This window comes from Choloepus didactylus, chromosome 3 (assembly GCF_015220235.1).
Source record: "Choloepus didactylus isolate mChoDid1 chromosome 3, mChoDid1.pri, whole genome shotgun sequence".
Taxonomy (NCBI): Eukaryota; Metazoa; Chordata; class Mammalia; order Pilosa; family Megalonychidae; genus Choloepus; species Choloepus didactylus.
Window position 1 is genome coordinate 95,865,384 of NC_051309.1, and position 21,729 is coordinate 95,887,112.

The following is a 21,729-nucleotide window of genomic DNA, read 5'->3' on the forward strand; positions in this document are numbered from 1 at the left end:
TTGGCTTCTTCTACCCTGAGACTTTATTCATCCTGCCTCTTCCCTTGCTTCAAATAGTTGGCGACTTTCTGTTTTATCCTGCCTCTCTCCCTGGCAGGATAAGGTTAAGTTGCCTAACTAATAGCTTACCAGGGCCAGGAATGACAATATCAGGGAGTGTACTGTGTAATGCAGTCTGCACAGGAAGAAACCACACGGTCTTAATAGAAGAACCACATGGAACCATAAACATTTATTGTTTGGCCTTATAATACAGGAAAATAGACATAACAAATTTCCAAAATCAATGTGAATTGCATGCCTTCAGTAGCCTTTCAAGACTGGATTGAACTGGAAGTGAATCTAAACAAAAAGAGCTTTAAAATTTTTTATTCTAATATTAAAACCAGTAACAAAATTTTAAAGCTTCCATGAAATACAGTGAAGCTGAAATAACAGCATCATCCTTTCCAAAAGTACTTGTTATATTTATTGATGGGTATATCTCAGAAATATCAAACTTTCTCAGGGAAAATAAAAGCCTGTACTTGAGATCACGTGATAACTAATACTAATTTCTCAGTCTTGGTTGGAAAGCCTGTCTAATCTCCTTTCTCTCTTCTCTCTTTTTCTTTTCTTCCATTTCCTTCTTATTTTTTTTTAAAGCAGGGTTAAGAATAAGGGAAATAGGCTTTTGTTTATTATGAATGTCTTGTTGTCAAAGGTATGCTTCCAAGCTCTCCTAAGCAGTAGGCTTAGAAAGCACAAAGACTGCAAAAATATCTTGAAAGAATTTAACACTTCATTGACTGTATAATTCTAACATAAGATGATCTCTCCCAGCTAGTATAGTACCTCACAGGTAGGTAATAATTCTTACTTGTTTTGACTTATTACAAAGATGTTCATTATAAGGTTGTAGTTTTAATGTTCTGGATTTTATAAGGAAGCATGAAATACTTTGACAGAAGAAAGTATAAGGAATTAAATTGAAGCTTAAGGTTTAAAACCTGTTGTAAACAGAATTCTGAAAATCTGTATTTCAGTGATAGCTTTTAGAATCTAGAAATTGCATGTTTTAAGGATGACTTCATTTTTGGATACTTCTAGTCGTTAACTGAGTTGTAAAAAACAAACAAAAGAACTAGGCACTCTCAGGGAGCAGTGTGCCAGGCTCTTCCTTACATTATCTCATTTCATACAGTCCAAATAGATTGGTCTAGTACAATGTCAGCCTTTCTAAAGTATAATGAAAAGAATCATACTTTAATTTTTGGCATTTTGAGTGACTCAACTTCTTTTTCATTGCCATTGTGTCACTAAACAATTTCTAATCCAAACCACACAGGAAACTCAGATGAAATAGAAATGAGTAATGTCCACTGGCCTATGCCCATCTGAGATGTCAGCAGAGCCTCTTTTAGGATAAGACTAACTGCATAATTTAAACATTTTAAAAAGGCATGCAACAAAGAAATAAATCCAATTCAATTGTCATCAGCTGCATTCAATCAAAACACATTTAAGTGCTACAATTTATTTTAAAAATAAAGTTACAGTTGTGCTTTTGAGAAGCATTTGCCTTTGAGAACCAGAATCTAAGATAAGCCTTTCTCTGCCTATATGTCCCCCTAAGGAGCGCCCCTGAGGTTGAAGGTTAACGTTCTTCATTCTGATGGAAATATTGGTCTAAAAAGAAAGAAAATCATCTTTCCCCAATAGCTGTCATTTGCTGTATTATCTTACATCAATCTGACAGTTTCAAGGATAATTTTAAAGGACAATATTAATGAGGACAAAATCTGTCTTAAAGGAAAATGAAATTGGAAACATCACATTCATTCATACTGGGCATAATTATTTTGGCATCAGCCTGATGTTTCAGGTGACCTGAAACAAAATACTTGTTCCAGAATTCTAGGAGGAGTAACCAAAGTATGGATTTATTTCTCATCTCTGAAATTTAGGGACTGTTGCTAGAAAAAAACAGATTAGCTATTTGTGTTGTATAAGAAGTTCTAAACAGTGCTACATAATAAAAAGCAAGAAATGATAACACTCTGTAAACCAGGGAAAGAGCTTTAAAAATGGAAAACATATCTTTTCATAGTCCTTCACTATAATAAAATATGTTTCTTTCAGTGAAAGAAACACATGCCATCACAAATAGAAAGGCAATCGTGATCTTTTTGTGGAGTAATATCTTTTTTCCCCCTTTGGTGGAGTTGTGAAAGAAAAGTGACATGGAGGATTAGTTTAGATTTTAACCCACAGCCTAATTTTACCTCCTAACTGAAACTGTTGTGATGGCAATGATTATTAATAGTGAATGCTCAATCAGTGCCAACAGTGGGCTGGGTGCAGACTGGTAGCCGCACATGCGTGATACATATAAGAATAGGAACTGGCACATGGAGGACGGAGTTTAGATTCTTTCCCCGTAACTCATCTAACTGCCATAGAAGTTGCCCACAAAAACACCAAGGCAAATTGAGTTCAGCATGAATTAGTTTGGGTGCCACTCAGAATTTATAAGTTCATGTTATGAAGTCCATCCATACCCATTTTGGTCATAAAGGATAACAGGCATAAAAGGGAAGAACTAAGAAGATTGCTCCAGGAGGTTGACAAAGCGATTTTCTTTAAAATAATGTTCAATGGTACACTTCAGTAGGAACGTGCTCTGAACAGAGGAAGACAGCAGAGAAAGGATGAAAACAAAAGAAAAATAAAATAATACCATGATGGGGAAACTGTGCTCTGAATAAGGTACCTGGAGACAAGGAAAGAATTTCAACTTGTTGCCTGGATCCCAAAGAGAAAAGCATAAATGAATTGGTAATAAAAGATCTAAGATGTGGCTCAGAAGCTATGATGTAAGAAAGATGATGCATACATAAAAAGAAATATACATAAAAAGAACCAAATAGAGGAAATATGAGGAGTCCACGGCTTTGGGGAAGAGGGTAATGACTATTAACTTCCAGGAATTTTATGCAAAATTTTGTGTGAATGTGCATTTTTCTAAGAAGAGGGTCCACAGCTTTGAGATTCTCAATCTGCTGAATTAAAAAAAGTCCATAGGGGCAGGGATTGTAGCTGTTATTAAATACCAGCTCCTGGCAGAGAACCTGTACATCATAGATCTCAATATATGCTGTTGAATAAATCCATCAGTGAATTGGGTCACTGCCCAACAAAGATTAAGAATCACTCAGAAAGAGGAAGAGTTCTGAATGTAATAAACACAGTGAGAGTCACAATCCTAGAACAGGGTGAGGAAAACTTTAATTCTTGCTCAAAAGAAAACTGATAATAAGATTAAAGGTGGAACTGGAAGAATTTGGAAGTAGGAGATAAAATACACATGAGTGAAAAATGAGGTTCAGTATACTGAATGGCAGCCAGAGTTGGGAGTGGGGAAAACCGAACACTTGGGTTTTGGAGGATGACCTAAAAAGACATGGGCGAAGACAGGAAAGTTAACAGAACTTTTAGAGACAAGAAAAGAGAGTTTGGTATTTATTTAAAGTAAGAAAAGATACAAAACTCATAAGAAGAATTGGATTAAATAACTTGAACTGAATTTATGTTAATTTGAAAATTAGTGAGATAACTCCTATGCTAGATTCACTAAAACTTACTACTGTGTATCTCAGTAATTTTAAAAATATATCAAATCATGGAAAATTAAACGGTAGCTTTGGCTTTTGTTTTGTTTTGGTTTTACGGAAAATCTAAAGAGAAATCTCCATGCTATTCAAGTTTATCTTCACAAGTAAAATAAAAGAATTTCAAAAGCAAAATAATGGAGTTCTTCACTGTCCTCCCCACTATGTGGGACCTGACTCCCAGGCATGTAAATCTCCCTGGCAACGCAGGATATGACTCCCGGGGATGAATCTGGACCCAGCATCATGGGATTGAGAACATCTTCTTGACCAAAAGGGGAATGTGAAATCAAACAAAAGAAAGTTTCACTGACTGAGAGATTTCAAATGGAGTCGAGAGGCCACTCTGGTGGACATTCTTATGCATTATATAGATAACCCTTTTAAGGTTTTAATATATTGGAAAAGCTAGAAGTAAATTCCTGAAACTATCAAACTTCAACCCAGTAGGCTTGACTCATGAAGACGATTGTATAACAACGCAGCTTCATCCAGTGTATGGATGGATGAGTAGGAAACTGGGGACAAAAACTAAATGAAAAATAGGATGGGACGGGGGGGATGATTTGGGTGTTCTTTTTTAAAAAAAATTTTATCCTTATTATTTCTGGTGTAAGGAAAATGTTCAAAAATAAATTGGGGTGATAAATGCATGATTATATGATGGTACTATGAACAGCTGATTGTACACCATGGATGACTGTATGATATGTGAATACATCTCAATAAAGCTGAATTTAATGAAAAAAAAAAAAAGGAGTTCTTATGGGTTCTCAAGTAATCTTTATATCTCAGTATTTACCTTTTTAACCAATCCAGTCCTATCACATTTCATTTTCCCTTATTGGCAGGCTAATAATACCTCACATGTATATACTCAATAATGTCTGAACAGTCCCATCCCAATCACAGTCTCATTTGTTACCTACTCACCTCAGAATGCTGGGCACACATGCCATCTTTTTCATTTTCTTTGCTAAAAACGATAGCAACAACAATAAAATATAATAATTTGTTAGTTTGTCTTGTAACAATGCTTTTCATCAATTATTATGATTTAATTAATTTATTTTAAAAATGGATTAACTTCAAACCAAATCCTAATAAAATTTAAAATCAAAACAAAATAATGAATCGAAATAAAACAAAACCATAAATACAAACACAAATATGGTTGTTCACCTTATTTAACGGAATCATGGCCGTTTTCTATTATATTTTTCTTGCTATAAAATACTGTTGGGTATATATAGACCTTTAATTCTATTTTTCTTAGTTCTCATAACACATACTACATAAAGTAGGAAAAAATCTTTGTGTATTCCTGAAAAAAATGTGAGGAGAACATTCTAAACTTACCCTTCATCAGATATCAGTTCATCATCAGGTCCAGTACTTTCATGAGATTGTGGTGAATGAAGACTTTCCATATTCTAGAATAAAACATATAATTGGTTGAGCAGCAGGAAAGGTCAGAAAAATGCAAGAGCAGACCCTCCTTTCTATGAAGGAGAGAAGTCGGATAAAATGCAGAAGATAAACTAATTCTAGTCCTTGTTTTTCTATCTTTGTTAAAATTAGTAAAACTACAACACTTTATTACAGGCTTCTTGCATACATTTTTATGTTGAGCTTTATCATCTCTTTAATGAAGACATCTGAACGCATTCCGGAAATGGTAATTGTGCCATATAATATTCTTGTTACGTATTAACCACATTTTACAGATAAAAAATAAAATCTGTATTTTCATAAAACCATTAGAACTAGAAATGAGGAATCTGATCTCAAAACTAAATAACTTCCACTACCAAGTTAACATCTTTTTAGCATATATTGCCAGGTGATATGGGAAAATATGTAAATAAATAAGCTGTAAAATATCCATAAAAAATGGAGTTAACTAGAGAGCCTTTTTTTTCATTTTTATATTAGCTAAATATAAAGATGAAATGTACCTTGAATAATACGTATTTCAGACCTTTCAGGAGGTATATTTTGAAGGTATTTTTAATGACTGTCTCTGAAAATACAGTCAATACTTTCTAAATACAATTCAGAGTACAGTCAATTTGAATGAGGATTACAAATATGCAAACAAGGGCACACTTAAATTCAGTAGACTCAAAATATATCTGCCTAGGAAAATTTGGCCCTGAATTTCATTGAACTTAAAGATTCATATTCCACCCACCCTGTGTCATAAAAAAATAAAGAACATGCATTCAAGCAATATGTGTTAATCTACATATTAGTAACCTCCCATTATGAAAAACCCTTTACAAAGTAAATCTGATTAAGATTCACAATAAACCCATAAAATAAACACGTAAAATATATAACTAGAGTAACCTATGTATACTACTACATATATATAGAAATATATATAGTAGAAAACCAATCTTTGGCTTGGTAGATGGATAAATTGTCTTCAATTTATGTTGGTTTGGACAACTTGTCTAGGATTCTGAAAATCTGAAGCCCTGGCTGCATCAAAGAAGAGAAACAAAAGGGAAATGGCATAACATAATAGTTATGCTAGTGTTTCTGGAGTAAAATGCTTAGGTTCAAAACCTAGATCCATTATTTACCAACCCTATGATCCTACTTGAACCTCTATTTCTTCATTGGGAAAATGTAGCGGGCAACAATACCTAACACAGGATTGTCATGACGATTAAATGAGATAATACATATAAACATTAGAATAATACCTGGTATATTTAATGAATATCAGCTGTTGAAGGTGTTGTTATTGTTATTATTTCTAAAGCTAGGAAATCCCCAAAGAAAATATTTTAGTTATATTTGTCCACAGTTCAGATGGTGTTACAGGAAAGACAGTGTTCCTGCCTGTCATTAGAATATTGAAGATCAATTTATATATAGATATTTAAATATAGATATTTTATAGTTAGATAATTTTATAATAGACCTAAGAAAAAAACGACATCCATTAAACCAAAGTATTATTGTTCTTTTTACCTGGATGTGATCTTCCTGATAAAGAGGGATATATTATGACAAAGAATCTTTTTTCCCTCATTGGTGGTCTTCAATAGATTATCAAAATCTTCAGTGAAAGATCTAGTGTAATCATATTAGGTTTCCTAAAGTTCTGAAACGAACTCTCTTAAACTACATTAGGGAAAGTACAATCCTCTACCTTCAGATAGTTTTTAAAAAAGTGTCAATGAAATAATGCATTTATTATATGCAAATTATTTCAGAAGAAATAAAATCTTCAGATTAAGGCTAAGAAATCATCAAAAAGGATAGGACAAAACAGAAAAGAAAACCATAATAGCAGCATCTAAATTTAGAGATATTTCAGTAAAGATGATAGTTTTTTTTCCTAAACAGAAAGACCAAAGATATAATTAATAGAGGTCTTCAGAATTATAGAAAAGGTTCGGTTATACAATGAAAAGTTTTGCAAAAAACAGTTGTGAAATGTAAGAAAGTTTAGCTGATCTCTGGGACCGGAACAAATAAGTAGTAACTTCTTCAGTTCTTTTTTTAAATGTAAATGTTTGATCCATGTGTTTTAAGAACTCTCCAAAGGTATGGCTTATTACAGATGTAATTCACAGTGACTTTCAATATTATTCAATATTCCTCTCTAAAGCTTTAAAATAATTCCAACTGTCATGCTGTTCGCACATTTGAGACTGTTGAATATTCATGGCCTTTTTTCATTAAAATGGCATGTGAATACACAGTGTTCCTTTGCTAAAGCAGTTGGGTTGCACCTATACCTTTCAGAAACAGAAGAGCTGAAGAATGTGTTACAACTGGCAAAGTATTCCAATTTTTTCAGAATGAAGCTAACAAGAGTAGTAAAGAGTTGTGAGTATAGTGACAAAACGACCTATTTCAAAGGCACAAAATTGAAATGTTTCATAAATTCTAATTTCCATCCTTTGTCTAGGGTTTAGGAAGGGAAGATTAGGTTAAAGAAATAGATCAGTAATTCCCCCATGTCACTGAAATGGGGGAAGGGGAAGATGTTGTAATAGTCACATCAAAATAACTGCTGAGTGCTCTACCCTGATCAAAGATGGCAGAGTGAGAAGCTTCAGGGCTTTCTCCCCCTACAGAGGCTTGAAAAACCAAGAAGAACTGGCAGAAACATCTTTCTCAAAGCTTCAGAAAACGGTTAAAAGACTGCAGTAACATGGTGAGTGGCAAATCAAGAAAAAGACTACTTAAAAGCAGATCATGTGGACAGGCTTCAACAAAAGATTAAAAACATACAAACACCCTACCCCACCGCCAAACAAACAAACAAAACCCAGGAAGCCCAGGCAAAGGAGAAGATTAAAGCCTAGAAACCATGAATAAAGAGGATCAGACCTAGGATATTCCAGACAAATTTTTTTTTTTTTTAAATGGTCCTAAATATGCTCAAACAGCTAAAGGGAAACATGGACAAAGAACTACAGGAAATTAGAAAAATGATAGGTGAACAAAAAGAGAAAATCAATAGAAATTATGAAAAGGAACCAAAGAGAGCTGAAGACCATGGTAACAGAGATTAAAAATTCCAGAGAAGTGTTCAACAACAGACTGGAGCTGGCAGAAAAAAGAATCAGGGAACTTTTGGAGGTAACACAATTGAAATTATCCAGTCTGAGGACCAGAAAGAAAGAAGGAAGAAAGCTAAAGGATAAAGCATAAGCTAATCTATTTTAAAAAAGAATACTGGTATCATAAAAGGACTATGGAAAAGTCTACTAACTGCCTACCTAAACTTTTCTTCCATAGTACTGGGGTAACATAGGCTGACCAAAGAATGAAGGAAGAAAAGTAAATGGAGCTTGAGGAACCTATGGGACACCATCAAGCATATCAATATAATCACTGTGGGAATCCCAGAAGGAGAAGAAAGAGAGAAGGGGCAGAGAGAATATTCAAAGAAATGATGGCTAAACAGTTCCCAAATTTAATGAAAGACATGAATACACACATCCAAACTGCTCAATGAACTTCAAACAAGATAAACCCATATAGGCCCATACCATGCTAGGGTACATTCAAATGGCTGAATGCCAAAGAAAAATAAAGAAATCTGAAGCTGTAAGAGAAACAATTTGTCACATACAAGGGAGTCTCAATAAGATTACATGTCAATTTCTCATCGGAAACCATGGAGGCAAGAAGGTAGTGGGGAAGAGATATTTAAAGTGCTGAAAGCAAAAAAATGTCAGCCAAGAGTTCTATATCTGGCAAAACTATTTTTCAAAATGAGGGTGGGATTAAGACACAGTCAGATAATCATAAGCTGAGGGGGACTCTGTCACCACTATGCCTGAAGCCACATGAAGAAATAAAGATCTCCGGTAAAGATAATGACATGAGTAAATTATAAATACTAGTACTATTGCAATTTTGGTTGGTAACTCCATTTTTTAAATTTCCTATGGGATCTAAAAGGCAAATGAATGAGATGTGATGACAGACCAGTAGTTTTGTATGCATAATGTATAAACATGTAATTTGTGACAAGAACTACATAAAGGTGTGGGGACAAAGGGGTATGGGAGCATAGTGAATGTGTGCTATTGAAGTTAAGTTGGTATCAAAGCAAATGAGATTGTTATATATTAGGATGTTAAATTTAAGCCCTGTGGTAACCACAAAGAAAATATCAGAGAATATGCAAACTCATAGAGACAAAGTAGAGTACAGGTTACCAGGGATGAGGGGCAGGAGCAATGGGGGATTTAATGCAAAATGTGTGTAGGTTTTCTGTTTGGGGTGAAGGGAAAGTTCTAGTAATGGATGGTGGTGAGGGTATTGCAACAGTGTGAATGTGATTAATCCCACTGAATGGTATTCTTGAGAGGGATTAGGATTAGAAGATTTATATTTTACATGTTTCCAGAATTACAAAAAGAAAGAAAAAGAATTTAAAAAGATAATGACAATTAAATGCAATACATGTTTCTGGTTGGGATATAAGAATGGAGGTGAAAGGACTCAAAAGGGCATTATTAGAACATAAGACAAAATGGAATATAGAATGTATGCTTTATATCAATGTTAAATTACTTGAACTTGATAATTGCACTTGTAATTACATAAGTGAATATCCTTGTTTGTAGAAAATGTACTTGGAATTATTAGTGTTCATGGAATATAATGGGTATAACTTGCTTTCAAATGTTCAGAAGATGATGGATGGATGGATGGATGGATGATAGGGATGGCAAAGGTGGCAAAATGTTAAAATTGGTATATCTGGGTATCTGGGAGGCTGGAGGTACAACCAAGTTCTCTGTATGGGGTCTGTATTATTTTTGCAACTGTACTTAGGTTTGAAACTATTTCGAAATTAAAAATTAAAAGAAAATAACCACTAAAACAGAATGCTTGTGCTATATGAGAAGCATGCTAGTGGACTTCCAGATGTGCTGGAGTTGCTAATAATATTATTTTGAGAAAATACTGACTCAGTGTTTTTGGAAGGTTTTGAACTCTTACATGCAAATACTTCTCCAGGTGTCGCAAAATAGTGATTCATTAATGTTTTCATTTATTAAAGGTTAAAGTAATATAATTCTCATAGAAATGTTTTATTGCATTAACTTTTATTTTAAATACTTGTCTGAAGTTGGGATCATTTAAAGGTAATGGGTAATTAAAAACAGAAAGAATGGATTATGATTTTAAGTATAATTTAATGAAACGCTTCCTGCATTATAATTTTTTTACTCAATACAGCCTAGTTTATTAACCATAAAATTCTGATTCATAGAAGTCCTATTAGTGACTTTCAAAACATAGATTTGCTATGATTGAATTTTTTTCCACAATTTTCTGAGTGTCAGAGGGAACTGAATTTTAAAAACCACCTTCTTCAGTTACATAACTTCAAATCTAAAGGAGCAAACCCTTGATAAAGTTAGCTTTCAACTAGAATAAATTTTCTTTTCTTTTTATTTTGCTCTGTGTTTTGGCACTGAAAGCTGAGCTCAAAACCTGTTTGACCACTGAAGCCTTGAACATACTTGGAGCAAAAAAGTCTTTTAAAAGTGTAAAATGCTGACAATGCTTTCATAGAGGACACTAAAAAATGACTTCTCTCAATATACAAAAACAGCTCAGTCTGGAGGCTGCATAGAATGCTGCTAGTCAAAACAGGTTGATTATTCTAACCTTGAGCTCTAAGAGAAGGAGAATATTTGAGATATTCTCTTTAACAAAGGATTAATGGCAGATTTGAATTCTCTTTTTATACTCTTTTGTACATTTTATGTCTTTTTGCTTAAAACTGCATAAGCTAATCTATTTTAAAAAAGAATACTGGTATCATAAAAGTACTATGGAAGAGCCTACTAGCTGCCCACCTAAACCCATTCTACTTTTCTTCCATAGTAATGGGATAACACAGGCTGAACAACAGAATATTTCCCAGCCTCTCTTGCAATATGGCTATGGAACTGACTCTTCTCCAATGGCAATGTGAGAAGTGACGTGTGTGGCTTCGAGGCCTGGTCAATAAAATAACCTACCAGGTAGATTCTTTGATGCATTCCTTTCTGTAAGCTAGAATGGAGATGAAAACCACCAGAGTGTACTGGCAGCTATTTGCTGAAGCTGGAAGAGATGAGTTGGCTTGGGTTCCTGAAAAACTGCATGGAACAAGCCCTTCACTCTCCTCTCCCAATCCCATGGACTCTGGCTTTCGGAAAGAACTTGTATTGCATTTGAGCCATTTTGTTTTGGGTCTTTTTGTTACACAAATCACCCTAAACAATATGACAACAATTCATTCACTCACTTTTTTTCAACGTATTTTTTTGGGTTACAATGATGAGAGGTAGACAAGAACGACAGTGGTCATTGCCATCATGTCTAATTACTGCTTCATCATATGTTACACTGTTTATATTACCTTTGTTTCAATGGTAGGGTCTATCTGAACAGTAATGTTAAACATTAATTGACAAAATAGAATTCAAAGAGGAGGCGGGGCAAGATGGCAGACTGGTGAGCTGTATGTTTTAGTTACTCCTCCAGGAAAGTAGGTAGAAAGCCAGGAACTGCGTGGACTGGACACCACAGAGCAATCTGACTTTGGGCATACTTCATACAACAGTCATGAAAACGTGGAACTGCTGAGATCAGCGAAATCTGTAAGTTTTTGCAGCCAGGGGACCCGCGCCCCTCCCTGCCAGGCTCAGTCCCGGGGGAGGAGGGGCTGTCAGCTCCGGGAAGGAGAAGGGAGAACTGCAGTGGCAGCCCTTATCGGAAACTCATTCTACTGATTCAAACTCCAACCATAGACAGACTGAGACCAGACACCAGAGAATCTGAGAGCAGCCAGCCCAGCAGAGAGGAGACAGGCATAGAAAAAAAACAACACGAAAAACTCCAAAATAAAAGCAGAGGATTTTTGGAGTTCTGGTGAACATAGAAAGGGGAAGGGCCCTGAGGCGCATATGCAAATCCTGAAGAAAAGCTGATCTCTCTGCCCTGTAGACCTCTCCTTAATGGCCCTGGTTGCTTTGTCTCTTAGCATTTCAATAACCCATTAGATCTCTGAGGAGGGCCCGTTTTTTTTTTTTTTTTTTTTAATCCTTTTTTCTTTTTCTAAAACAATTACTCTAAGAAGCCCAATACAGAAAGCTTCAAAGACTTGCTATTTGGGCAGGTCAAGTCAAGAGCAGAACTAGGAGAGCTCTGAGACAAAACGCAATAATCCTGTGGCTGAGAAAATTCACTAAACACCACAACTTCCCAAGAAAAGGGGGGTGTCTGCTCACAGCCATCATCCTGGTGGACAGGAAACACTCCTGCCCATCGCCAGCCCCATAGCCCAGAGCTGCCCCAGACAACCCAGTGTGATGGAAGTGCTTCAAATAACAGGCACACACCACAAAACTGGGCGTGGACATTAGCCTTCCCTGCAACCTCAGCTGATTGTCCCAGAGTTGGGAAGGCAGAGCAGTGTGAATTAACAAAGCCCCATTCAGCCATCATTTCAGCAGACTGGGAGCCTCCCTACACAGCCCAGCAGCCCAGAACTGCCCTGGGGGGACGGCACTCACCTGTGACATAGCACAGTCATCCCTCAACAAAGGACCCGGGGTGCACGGCCTGGAAGAGGGGCCAACTTGCAAGTCTCAGGAGCCATACGCCAATACCAAGGACTTGTGGGTCAGCGGCAGAGACAAACTGTGGCAGGACTGAACTGAAGGATTAGACTATTGCAGCAGCTTTAAAACTCTAGGATCACCAGGGAGATTTGATTGTTAGAGCCACCCCCTCCTCCCTGACTGCCCAGAAACACGCCCCATATACAGGGCAGGCAACACCAACTATACACGCAAGCTTGGTACACCAATTGGACCCCACAAGACTCACTCCCCCACTCACCAAACAGGCTAAGCAGGGGAGAACTGGCTTGTGGAGAACAGGTGGCTCGTGGACGCCACCTGCTGGTTAGTTAGAGAAAGTGTACTCCACGAAGCTGTAGATCTGATAAATTAGAGGATAAGGACTTCAATTGGTCTACAAATCCTAAAAGAACCCTATCAAGTTCAGCAATGCCACGAGGCCAAAAACAACAGAAAATTATAAAGCATAAGAAAAAACCAGACGATATGGATAACCTAAGCCCAAGCACCCAAATCAAAAGACCAGAAGAGACACAGCACCTAGAGCAGCTACTCAAAGAACTAAAGATGAACAATGAGACCATAGTACGGGAGATAAAGGAAATCAAGAAGACCCTAGAAGAGCATAAAGAAGACATTGCAAGACTAAATAAAAAAATGGATGACCTTATGGAAATTAAAGAAACTGTTGACCAAATTAAAAAGATTCTGGACACTCATAGTACAAGACTAGAGGAAGTTGAACAACGAATCAGTGACCTGGAAGATGACAGAATGGAAAATGAAAGCATAAAAGAAAGAATGGGGAAAAAAATTGAAAAAATCGAAATGGACCTCAGGGATATGATAGATAATATGAAACGTCCAAATATAAGACTCATTGGTGTCCCAGAAGGGGAAGAAAAGGGTAAAGGTCTAGGAAGAGTATTCAAAGAAATTGTTGGGGAAAACTTCCCAAATCTTCTAAACAACATAAATACACAAATCATAAATGCTCAGCGAACTCCAAATAGAATAAATCCAAATAAACCCACTCTGAGACATATACTGATCACACTATCAAACACAGAAGAGAAGGAGCAAGTTCTGAAAGCAGCAAGAGAAAAGCAATTCACCACATACAAAGGAAACAGCATAAGACTAAGTAGTGACTACTCAGCAGCCACCATGGAGACGAGAATGCAGTGGCACAATATATTTAAAATTCTGAGTGAGAAAAATTTCCAGCCAAGAATACTTTATCCAGCAAAGCTCTCCTTCAAATTTGAGGGAGAGCTTAAATTTTTCACAGACAAACAAATGCTGAGAGAATTTGCTAACAAGAGACCTGCCCTACTGGAGATACTCAAGGGAGCCCTACAGACAGAGAAACAAAGAAAGGACAGAGAGACTTGGAGAAAGGTTCAGTACTAAAGAGATTCGGTATGGGTACAATAAAGGATATTAATAGACAGAGGGGAAAAATATGACAAACATAAACCAAAGGATAAGATGGCTGATTCAAGAAATGCCTTCACGGTTATAACGTTGAATGTAAATAGATTAAACTCCCCACTTAAAAGATATAGATTCGCAGAATGGATCAAAAAAAATGAACCATCAATATGCTGCATACAAGAGACTCATCTTAGACACAGGGACACAAAGAAACTGAAAGTGAAAGGATGGAAAAAAATATTTCATGCAAGCTACAGCCAAAAGAAAGCAGGTGTAGCAATATTAATCTCAGATAAAATAGGCTTCAAATGCAGGGATGTTTTGAGAGACAAAGAAGGCTACTACGTACTAATACAAGGGGCAATTCAGCAAGAAGAAATAACAATCGTAAATGTCTATGCACCCAACCAAGGTGCCACAAAATACATGAGAGAAACACTGGCAAAACTAAAGGAAGCAATTGATGTTTCCACAATAATTGTGGGAGACTTCAACACATCACTCTCTCCTATAGATAGATCAACCAGACAGAAGACCAATAAGGAAATTGAAAACCTAAACAATCTGATAAATGAATTAGATTTAACAGACATATACAGGACATTACATCCCAAATCACCAGGATACACATACTTTTCTAGTGCTCATGGAACTTTCTCCAGAATAGATCATATGCTGGGACATAAAACAAGCCTCAATAAATTTAAAAAGATTGAAATTATTCAAAGCACATTCTCTGACCACAATGGAATACAATTAGAAGTCAATAACCATCAGAGACTTAGAAAATTCACAAATACCTGGAGGTTAAACAACACACTCCTAAACAATCAGTGGGTTAAAGAAGAAATAGCAAGAGAAATTGCTAAATATATAGAGACGAATGAAAATGAGAACACAACATACCAAAACCTATGGGATGCAGCAAAAGCAGTGCTAAGGGGGAAATTTATAGCACTAAACGCATATATTAAAAAGGAAGAAAGAGCCAAAATCAAAGAACTAATGGATCAACTGAAGAAGCTAGAAAATGAACAGCAAACCAATCCTAAACCAAGTAGAAGAAAAGAAATAACAAGGATTAAAGCAGAAATAAATGACATACAGAACAAAAAAACAATAGAGAGGATAAATATCACCAAAAGTTGGTTCTTTGAGAAGATCAACAAGATTGACAAGCCCCTAGCTAGACTGACAAAATCAAAAAGAGAGAAGACCCATATAAACAAAATAATGAATGAAAAAGGTGACATAACTGCAGATCCTGAAGAAATTAAAAAAATTATAACAGGATACTATGAACAACTGTATGGCAACAAACTGGATAATGTAGAGGAAATGGACAATTTCCTGGAAACATATGAACAACCTAGACTGACCAGAGAAGAAACAGAAGACCTCAACCAACCCATCACAAGCAAAGAGATCCAATCAGTCATCAAAAATCTTCCCACAAATAAATGCCCAGGGCCAGATGGCTTCACAGGGGAATTCTACCAAACTTTCCAGAAAGAACTGACACCAATCTTACTCAGACTCTTTCAAAACATTGAAGAAAATGGAACACTACCTAACTCATTTTATGAAGCTAACATCAATCTAATACCAAAACCAGGCAAAGATGCTACAAAAAAGGAAAACTACCGGCCAATCTCCCTAATGAATATAGATGCAAAAATCCTCAACAAAATAGTTGCAAATCGAATCCAAAGACACATTAAAAAAATCATACACCATGACCATGTGGGGTTCATTCCAGGCATGCAAGGATGGTTCAACATAAGAAAAACAATCAATGTATTACAACACATTAACAAGTCAAAAGGGAAAAATCAATTGATCATCTCAATAGATGCTGAAAAAGCATTTGACAAAATCCAACATCCCTTTTTGATAAAAACACTTCAAAAGGTAGGAATTGAAGGAAACTTCCTCAACATGATAAAGAGCATATATGAAAAACCCACAGCCAGCATAGTACTCAATGGTGAGAGACTGAAAGCCTTCCCTCTAAGATCAGGAACAAGACAAGGATGCCCGCTGTCACCACTGTTATTCAACATTGTGCTGGAAGTGCTAGCCAGGGCAATCCGGCAAGACAAAGAAATAAAAGGCATCCAAATTGGAAAAGAAGAAGTAAAACTGTCATTGTTTGCAGATGATATGATCTTATATGTAGAAAACACTGAGAAATCGACGATACAGCTACTAGAGCTAATAAACAAATTTAGCAAAGTAGCAGGATACAAGATTAATGCACATAAGTCAGTCATGTTTCTATATGCTAGAAATGAACAAACTGAAGAGACACTCAAGAAAAAGATACCATTTTCAATAGCAACTAAAAAAATTAAGTACCCAGGAATAAACTTAACCAAAGATGTAAAAGACCTATACAAAGAAAACTACATAACTCTACTAAAAGAAATAGAAGGGGACCTTAAAAGATGGAAAAATATTCCATGTTCATGGATAGGAAGACTAAATGTCATTAAGATGTCAATTCTACCCAAACTCATCTACAGATTCAATGCAATCCCAATCAAAATTCCAACAACCTACTTTTCAGACTTGGAAAAGCTAGTTATCAAATTTATTTGGAAAGGGAAGATGCCTCGAATTGCTAAAGACACTCTAAAAAAGAAAAACGAAGTGGGAGGACTTACACTCCCTGACTTTGAAGCTTATTATAAAGCCACAGTTGCCAAAACAGCATGGTACTGGCACAAAGATAGACATATAGATCAATGGAATCGAATTGAGAATTCGGAGACAGACCCTCAGATCTATGGCCGACTGATCTTTGATATGGCCCCCAAAGTCACTGAACTGAGTCATAATGGTCTTTTCAACAAATGGGGCTGGAAGAGTTGGATATCCATATCCAAAAGAATGAAAGAGGACCCCTACCTCACTCCCTACACAAAAATTAACTCAAAATGGACCAAAGATCTCAATATAAAAGAAAGTACCATAAAACTCCTAGAAGATAATGTAGGAAAACATCTTCAAGACCTTGTATTACGCGGCCACTTCCTAGACTTTACACCCAAAGCACAAGCAACAAAAGAGAAAATAGATAAATGGGAACTCCTCAAGCTTAGAAGTTTCTGCACCTCAAAGGAATTTCTCAAAAAGGTAAAGAGGCAGCCAACTCAATGGGAAAAAATTTTTGGAAACCATGTATCTGACAAAAGACTGATATCTTGCATATACAAAGAAATCCTACAACTCAATGACAACAGTACAGTCGGCCCAATTATAAAATGGGCAAAAGATATGAAAAGACAGTTCTCTGAAGAGGAAATACAAATGGCCAAGAAACACATGAAAAAATGTTCAGCTTCACTAGCTATTAGAGAGATGCAAATTAAGACCACAATGAGATACCATCTAACACCGGTTAGAATGGCTGCCATTAAATAAACAGGAAACTACAAATGCTGGAGGGGATGTGGAGAAATTGGAACTCTTATTCACTGTTGGTGGGACTGTATAATGGTTCAGCCACTCTGGAAGTCAGTCTGGCAGCTCCTCAGAAAACTAGATATAGAGTTACCATTCGATCCAGCGATTGCACTTCTCGGTATATACCCGGAAGATCGGAAAGCAGTGACACGAACAGATATCTGCACGCCAATGTTCATAGCAGCATTATTCACAATTGCCAAAAGATGGAAACAACCCAAATGTCCTTCAACAGATGAGTGGATAAATAAAATGTGGTATATACACACGATGGAATACTACGTGGCAGTGAGAAGGAACGATCTCGTGAAACATATGACAACATGGATGAACCTTGAGGACATAATGCTAAGCGAAATAAGCCAGGCACAAAAAGAGAAATATTATATGCTACCACTAATGTGAACTTTGAAAAATGTAAAACAAATGGCTTATAATGTAGAATGTAGGGGAACTAGCAATAGAGAGCAATTAAGGAAGGGGGAACAATAATCCAAGAAAAACAGATAAGCTATTTAACGTTCTGGGGATGCCCAGGAATGACGATGGTCTGTTAATTTCTGATGGATATAGTAGGAGCAAGTTCACAGAAATGTTGCTATTTTAGGTAACTTTCTTGGGGTAAAGTAGGAACATGTTGGAAGTTAAGCAGTTATCTTAGGTTAGTTGTCTTTTTCTTACTCCCTTGTTATGGTCTCTTTGAAATGTTCTTGTATTGTATGTTTGTTTTCTTTTTAACTTTTTTTTCATACAGTTGATTTAAAAAAGAAGGGAAAGTTAAAAAAAAAAAAAGATGTAGTGCCCCCTTGAGGAGCCTGTGGAGAATGCAGGGGTATTCGCCTACCCTACCTCCATGGTTGCTAACATGACCACAGACATAGGGGACTGGTGGTTTGATGGGTTGGGCCCTCTACCACAGATTTTACCCTTGGGAAGACGGTTGCTGCAAAGGAGAGGCTAGGCCTCCCTATGGTTGTGCCTAAGAGCCTCCTCCCGAATGCCTCTTTGTTGCTCAGATGTGGCCCTGTCTCTCTAGCTAAGCCAACTTGAAAGGTGAAATCACTGCCCTCCCCGCTACGTGGGATCAGACACCCAGGGGAGTGAATCTCCCTGGCAACGTGGAATATGACTCCCGGGGAGGAATGTAGACCCGGCATCGTGGGACGGAGAACATCTTCTTGACCAAAAGGGGGATGTGAAAGGAAATGAAATAAGCTTCAGTGGCAGAGAGAATCCAAAAGGAGCCGAGAGGTCACTCTGGTGGGCACTCTTACGCACACTTTAGACAACCCTTTTTAGGTTCTAAAGAATTGGGGTAGCTGGTGGTGGATACCTGAAACTATCAAACTACAACCCAGAACTCATAAATCTCGAAGACAGTTGTATAAAAATGTAGTTTATGAGGGGTGACAAGGGGATTGGGAAAGACATAAGGACCACACTCCACTTCGTCTAGTTTATGGATGGATGAGTAGAAAAATAGGGGAAGGAAACAAACAGACAAAGGTACCCAGTGTTCTTTTTTACTTCAATTGCTCTTTTTCACTCTAATTATTATTCTTGCTATTCTTGTGTGTGTGCTAATGAAGGTGTCAGGGATTGATTTGGGTGATGAATGTACAACTATGTAATGGTACTGTGAACAATCGAAAGTATGATTTGTTTTGTATGACTGCGTGGTATATGAATATATCTCAATAAAATGAAGATTAAAAAAAAAAAAAGACATAATGCTGAGCAAAATAAGCCAGGCATAAAAAGAAAGATATTGTATGTTACCACTAATGTGAATTCTGTGAAAAATGTACAATGTTTTATACTGTAGAATGTAGGGGACCTAGAGATACCAATTAGTGGAGGGGGAACGATAATCTAATAAGAACAGATAAACTATGGAGGGTAATCTCAATGTTATGGGAATGCTCAGGAATGATTATGGTTTGTAAACTCTCTTGGATATAGTAAGATCATGTTGGAAGCAATAGAGTTATTTTAGGTTTTTTTTTCTCTTATTCCTTTGTTTTCTTAGGGGTTGTTAATTTTCTTGGGGTATGGTAGGAACATGTTGGAAGCAATGTAGTTATTTTAGATTATTTGTTTTTCTTACTCCTCTGGACATGGTTTATTAATTTTCTTGGGATATGGTAGGAACATATTGGAAGCAAAGTAGTTATTTTAGGTTATTTGTTTTCCTTAATCCATTGCTTTGTTTGAAATGTGGGGTTTTTTTGGTTGTTGTTTGCCTGTTTGTTTTTAACTTTTTGATAAACAAAGTTAAAAAATTGAAAAAAAATCAGTAGAAAAATGGGAGTAAAAACTAAATGACAAATAGGGTGGGATGGGGGGATGGTTTGGGTATTCTCTTTTCACTTTTATTTTTTATTCTTATTCTGATTCTTTCTGATGTAAGGAAAATGTTCAGAAATAGACTGTGGTGATGAACACATAACTATATGATCATACTGTGAACAGTTGATTGTATACCATGGATGACTGTATGGTTTGTGAATATATTTCAATAAAATTGAATTTAAAAAAAAAAATAGAATTCAAAGCATTCATTCTTTACTCAGTAGTATGCTAAGGAAAGGAATCTTATTGTGTGTATAAATATGGTGAAATTGATTAAGAAAGTTAGAAAAATATTCACTTCTCTTAGATGAGAGGTTGTGGTTTGAACATAAGGATAGAGCTCAGATGTCATGAGAAAAAGGCAGTGGGGGAAATTGTTCAAGTTCCTGATGCGATGATCTTTAATTCAAAGTAATTTATGATTAAACCTCTCCACTTGTCCACTCTAAGTAATTCAAGAACATTGCCCCTGTAGTTGATCACTCTTGCGTCATCATTCCCCTCTCTACTGGCTTATTTTATATAAATATTCTGTAATACCATCCACCTTTAAAAAATTCTTAATCTCCCATTCTCTCCAGCAAATGCCTTATTTCTCTTCATCCTTTTAGAGCATAACCCCATTCAAAGACTTTCCCTACTTATAATATCCATTTCCTTTTCTCTTATTTTCTCTTGAATCCATCTAATTAGGCTTTTGCCTCCACCTTTCCATCAAAATAGCTCCTGTCAAGGTAGTAGTGGGCTAGCTATACATATATATGTGAAATTATTACTCATTCATTATTCCAATTCTCTCTTTTGAGTCTCCCTTGACTCAAATCTAATAAGGTTCTTGCCCCAGTATTGGTACTGAAACTGCTAGCTGCTCCTTTTTAGTCTCTTTTGCTGATACCTTCTTGTCTGTACACTCTCTGAATGTTGTTATGTCATGGGGTTCAGCCCTTCACCACCACCACCCCCTTTTTGCTCTCTATAATCATTCCCTAATATCAGCTCATCCAGTCTCAATACCAACCAGGTACCAATTACTTTCAAACTTATTTTACCCCTCCCTTGAACACCATATTCATATTCATATATTTAACTGCCAACTTGTCTTCTATACCCACATATCCAATAAATATCTTAAGCTTAACATTTCCAAATGGAATTTTTAATTTTTCTCCCCAAATGGCTCTTCCTGCATTTCCCCCAGCTTAGTAAACTGACAACTCCATGCTTCTGGTTACTCCAAAAGTCTTGGATGAAGTTATCCTGTAATCCAGTCTTTCCTCACAGCCCACATTCAATCCATTGTAAAATCTTCTTGGTTCTCTTTCATAATGTATACATAAGTCTGACCACTTCTTACTACCTCCACCACTATTACTCTGGTCTAAGCTGATATCTTTTTTTTTCCTTTTGCCTAGATTATGTCAATCATTTTGCTCAGTCCTGGCCCATCCCTCACTGCCCCTAGCCTATTCTCAACACAGTTGCCAGGGTGATCCTTTCAAAAGGTAAGACAGAAAACCTTTCTCTTCCCCTCAAAATCTAATGTCTCTTCAGCTCACTAAGGGCAAATGCCAAAAACCTACAAATGGCTACAAACCCTAAACGTTCAGGACCCCTGCTATATCTCTGACCTCAACTTCTACAATTCTCTCAACTGCTCCAACCGTGACAGCTTCCTTGCTTATCCTTAATAGGCCAAG

The 21,729-nt window shown here is 36.4% G+C and overlaps 1 protein-coding gene across 6 annotated transcripts in view; it reads right to left on the reverse strand.

Moving 5' to 3' along the window:
* The window catches only part of FAM13A (family with sequence similarity 13 member A), a 380,146-nt gene that overhangs the window by 35,419 nt on the left and 322,998 nt on the right, over positions 1 to 21,729 (reverse strand). For all 6 annotated transcript variants that reach the window (XM_037830247.1, XM_037830249.1, XM_037830246.1 and 3 more), the window contains 2 exons: positions 5,010 to 5,083; positions 4,584 to 4,626 (listed from right to left, as the gene is read on the reverse strand). In XM_037830247.1, coding sequence (XP_037686175.1) covers positions 4,584 to 4,626; positions 5,010 to 5,083 — 117 coding nt within the window. The remainder of the gene's footprint in view (positions 1 to 4,583; positions 4,627 to 5,009; positions 5,084 to 21,729) is intronic.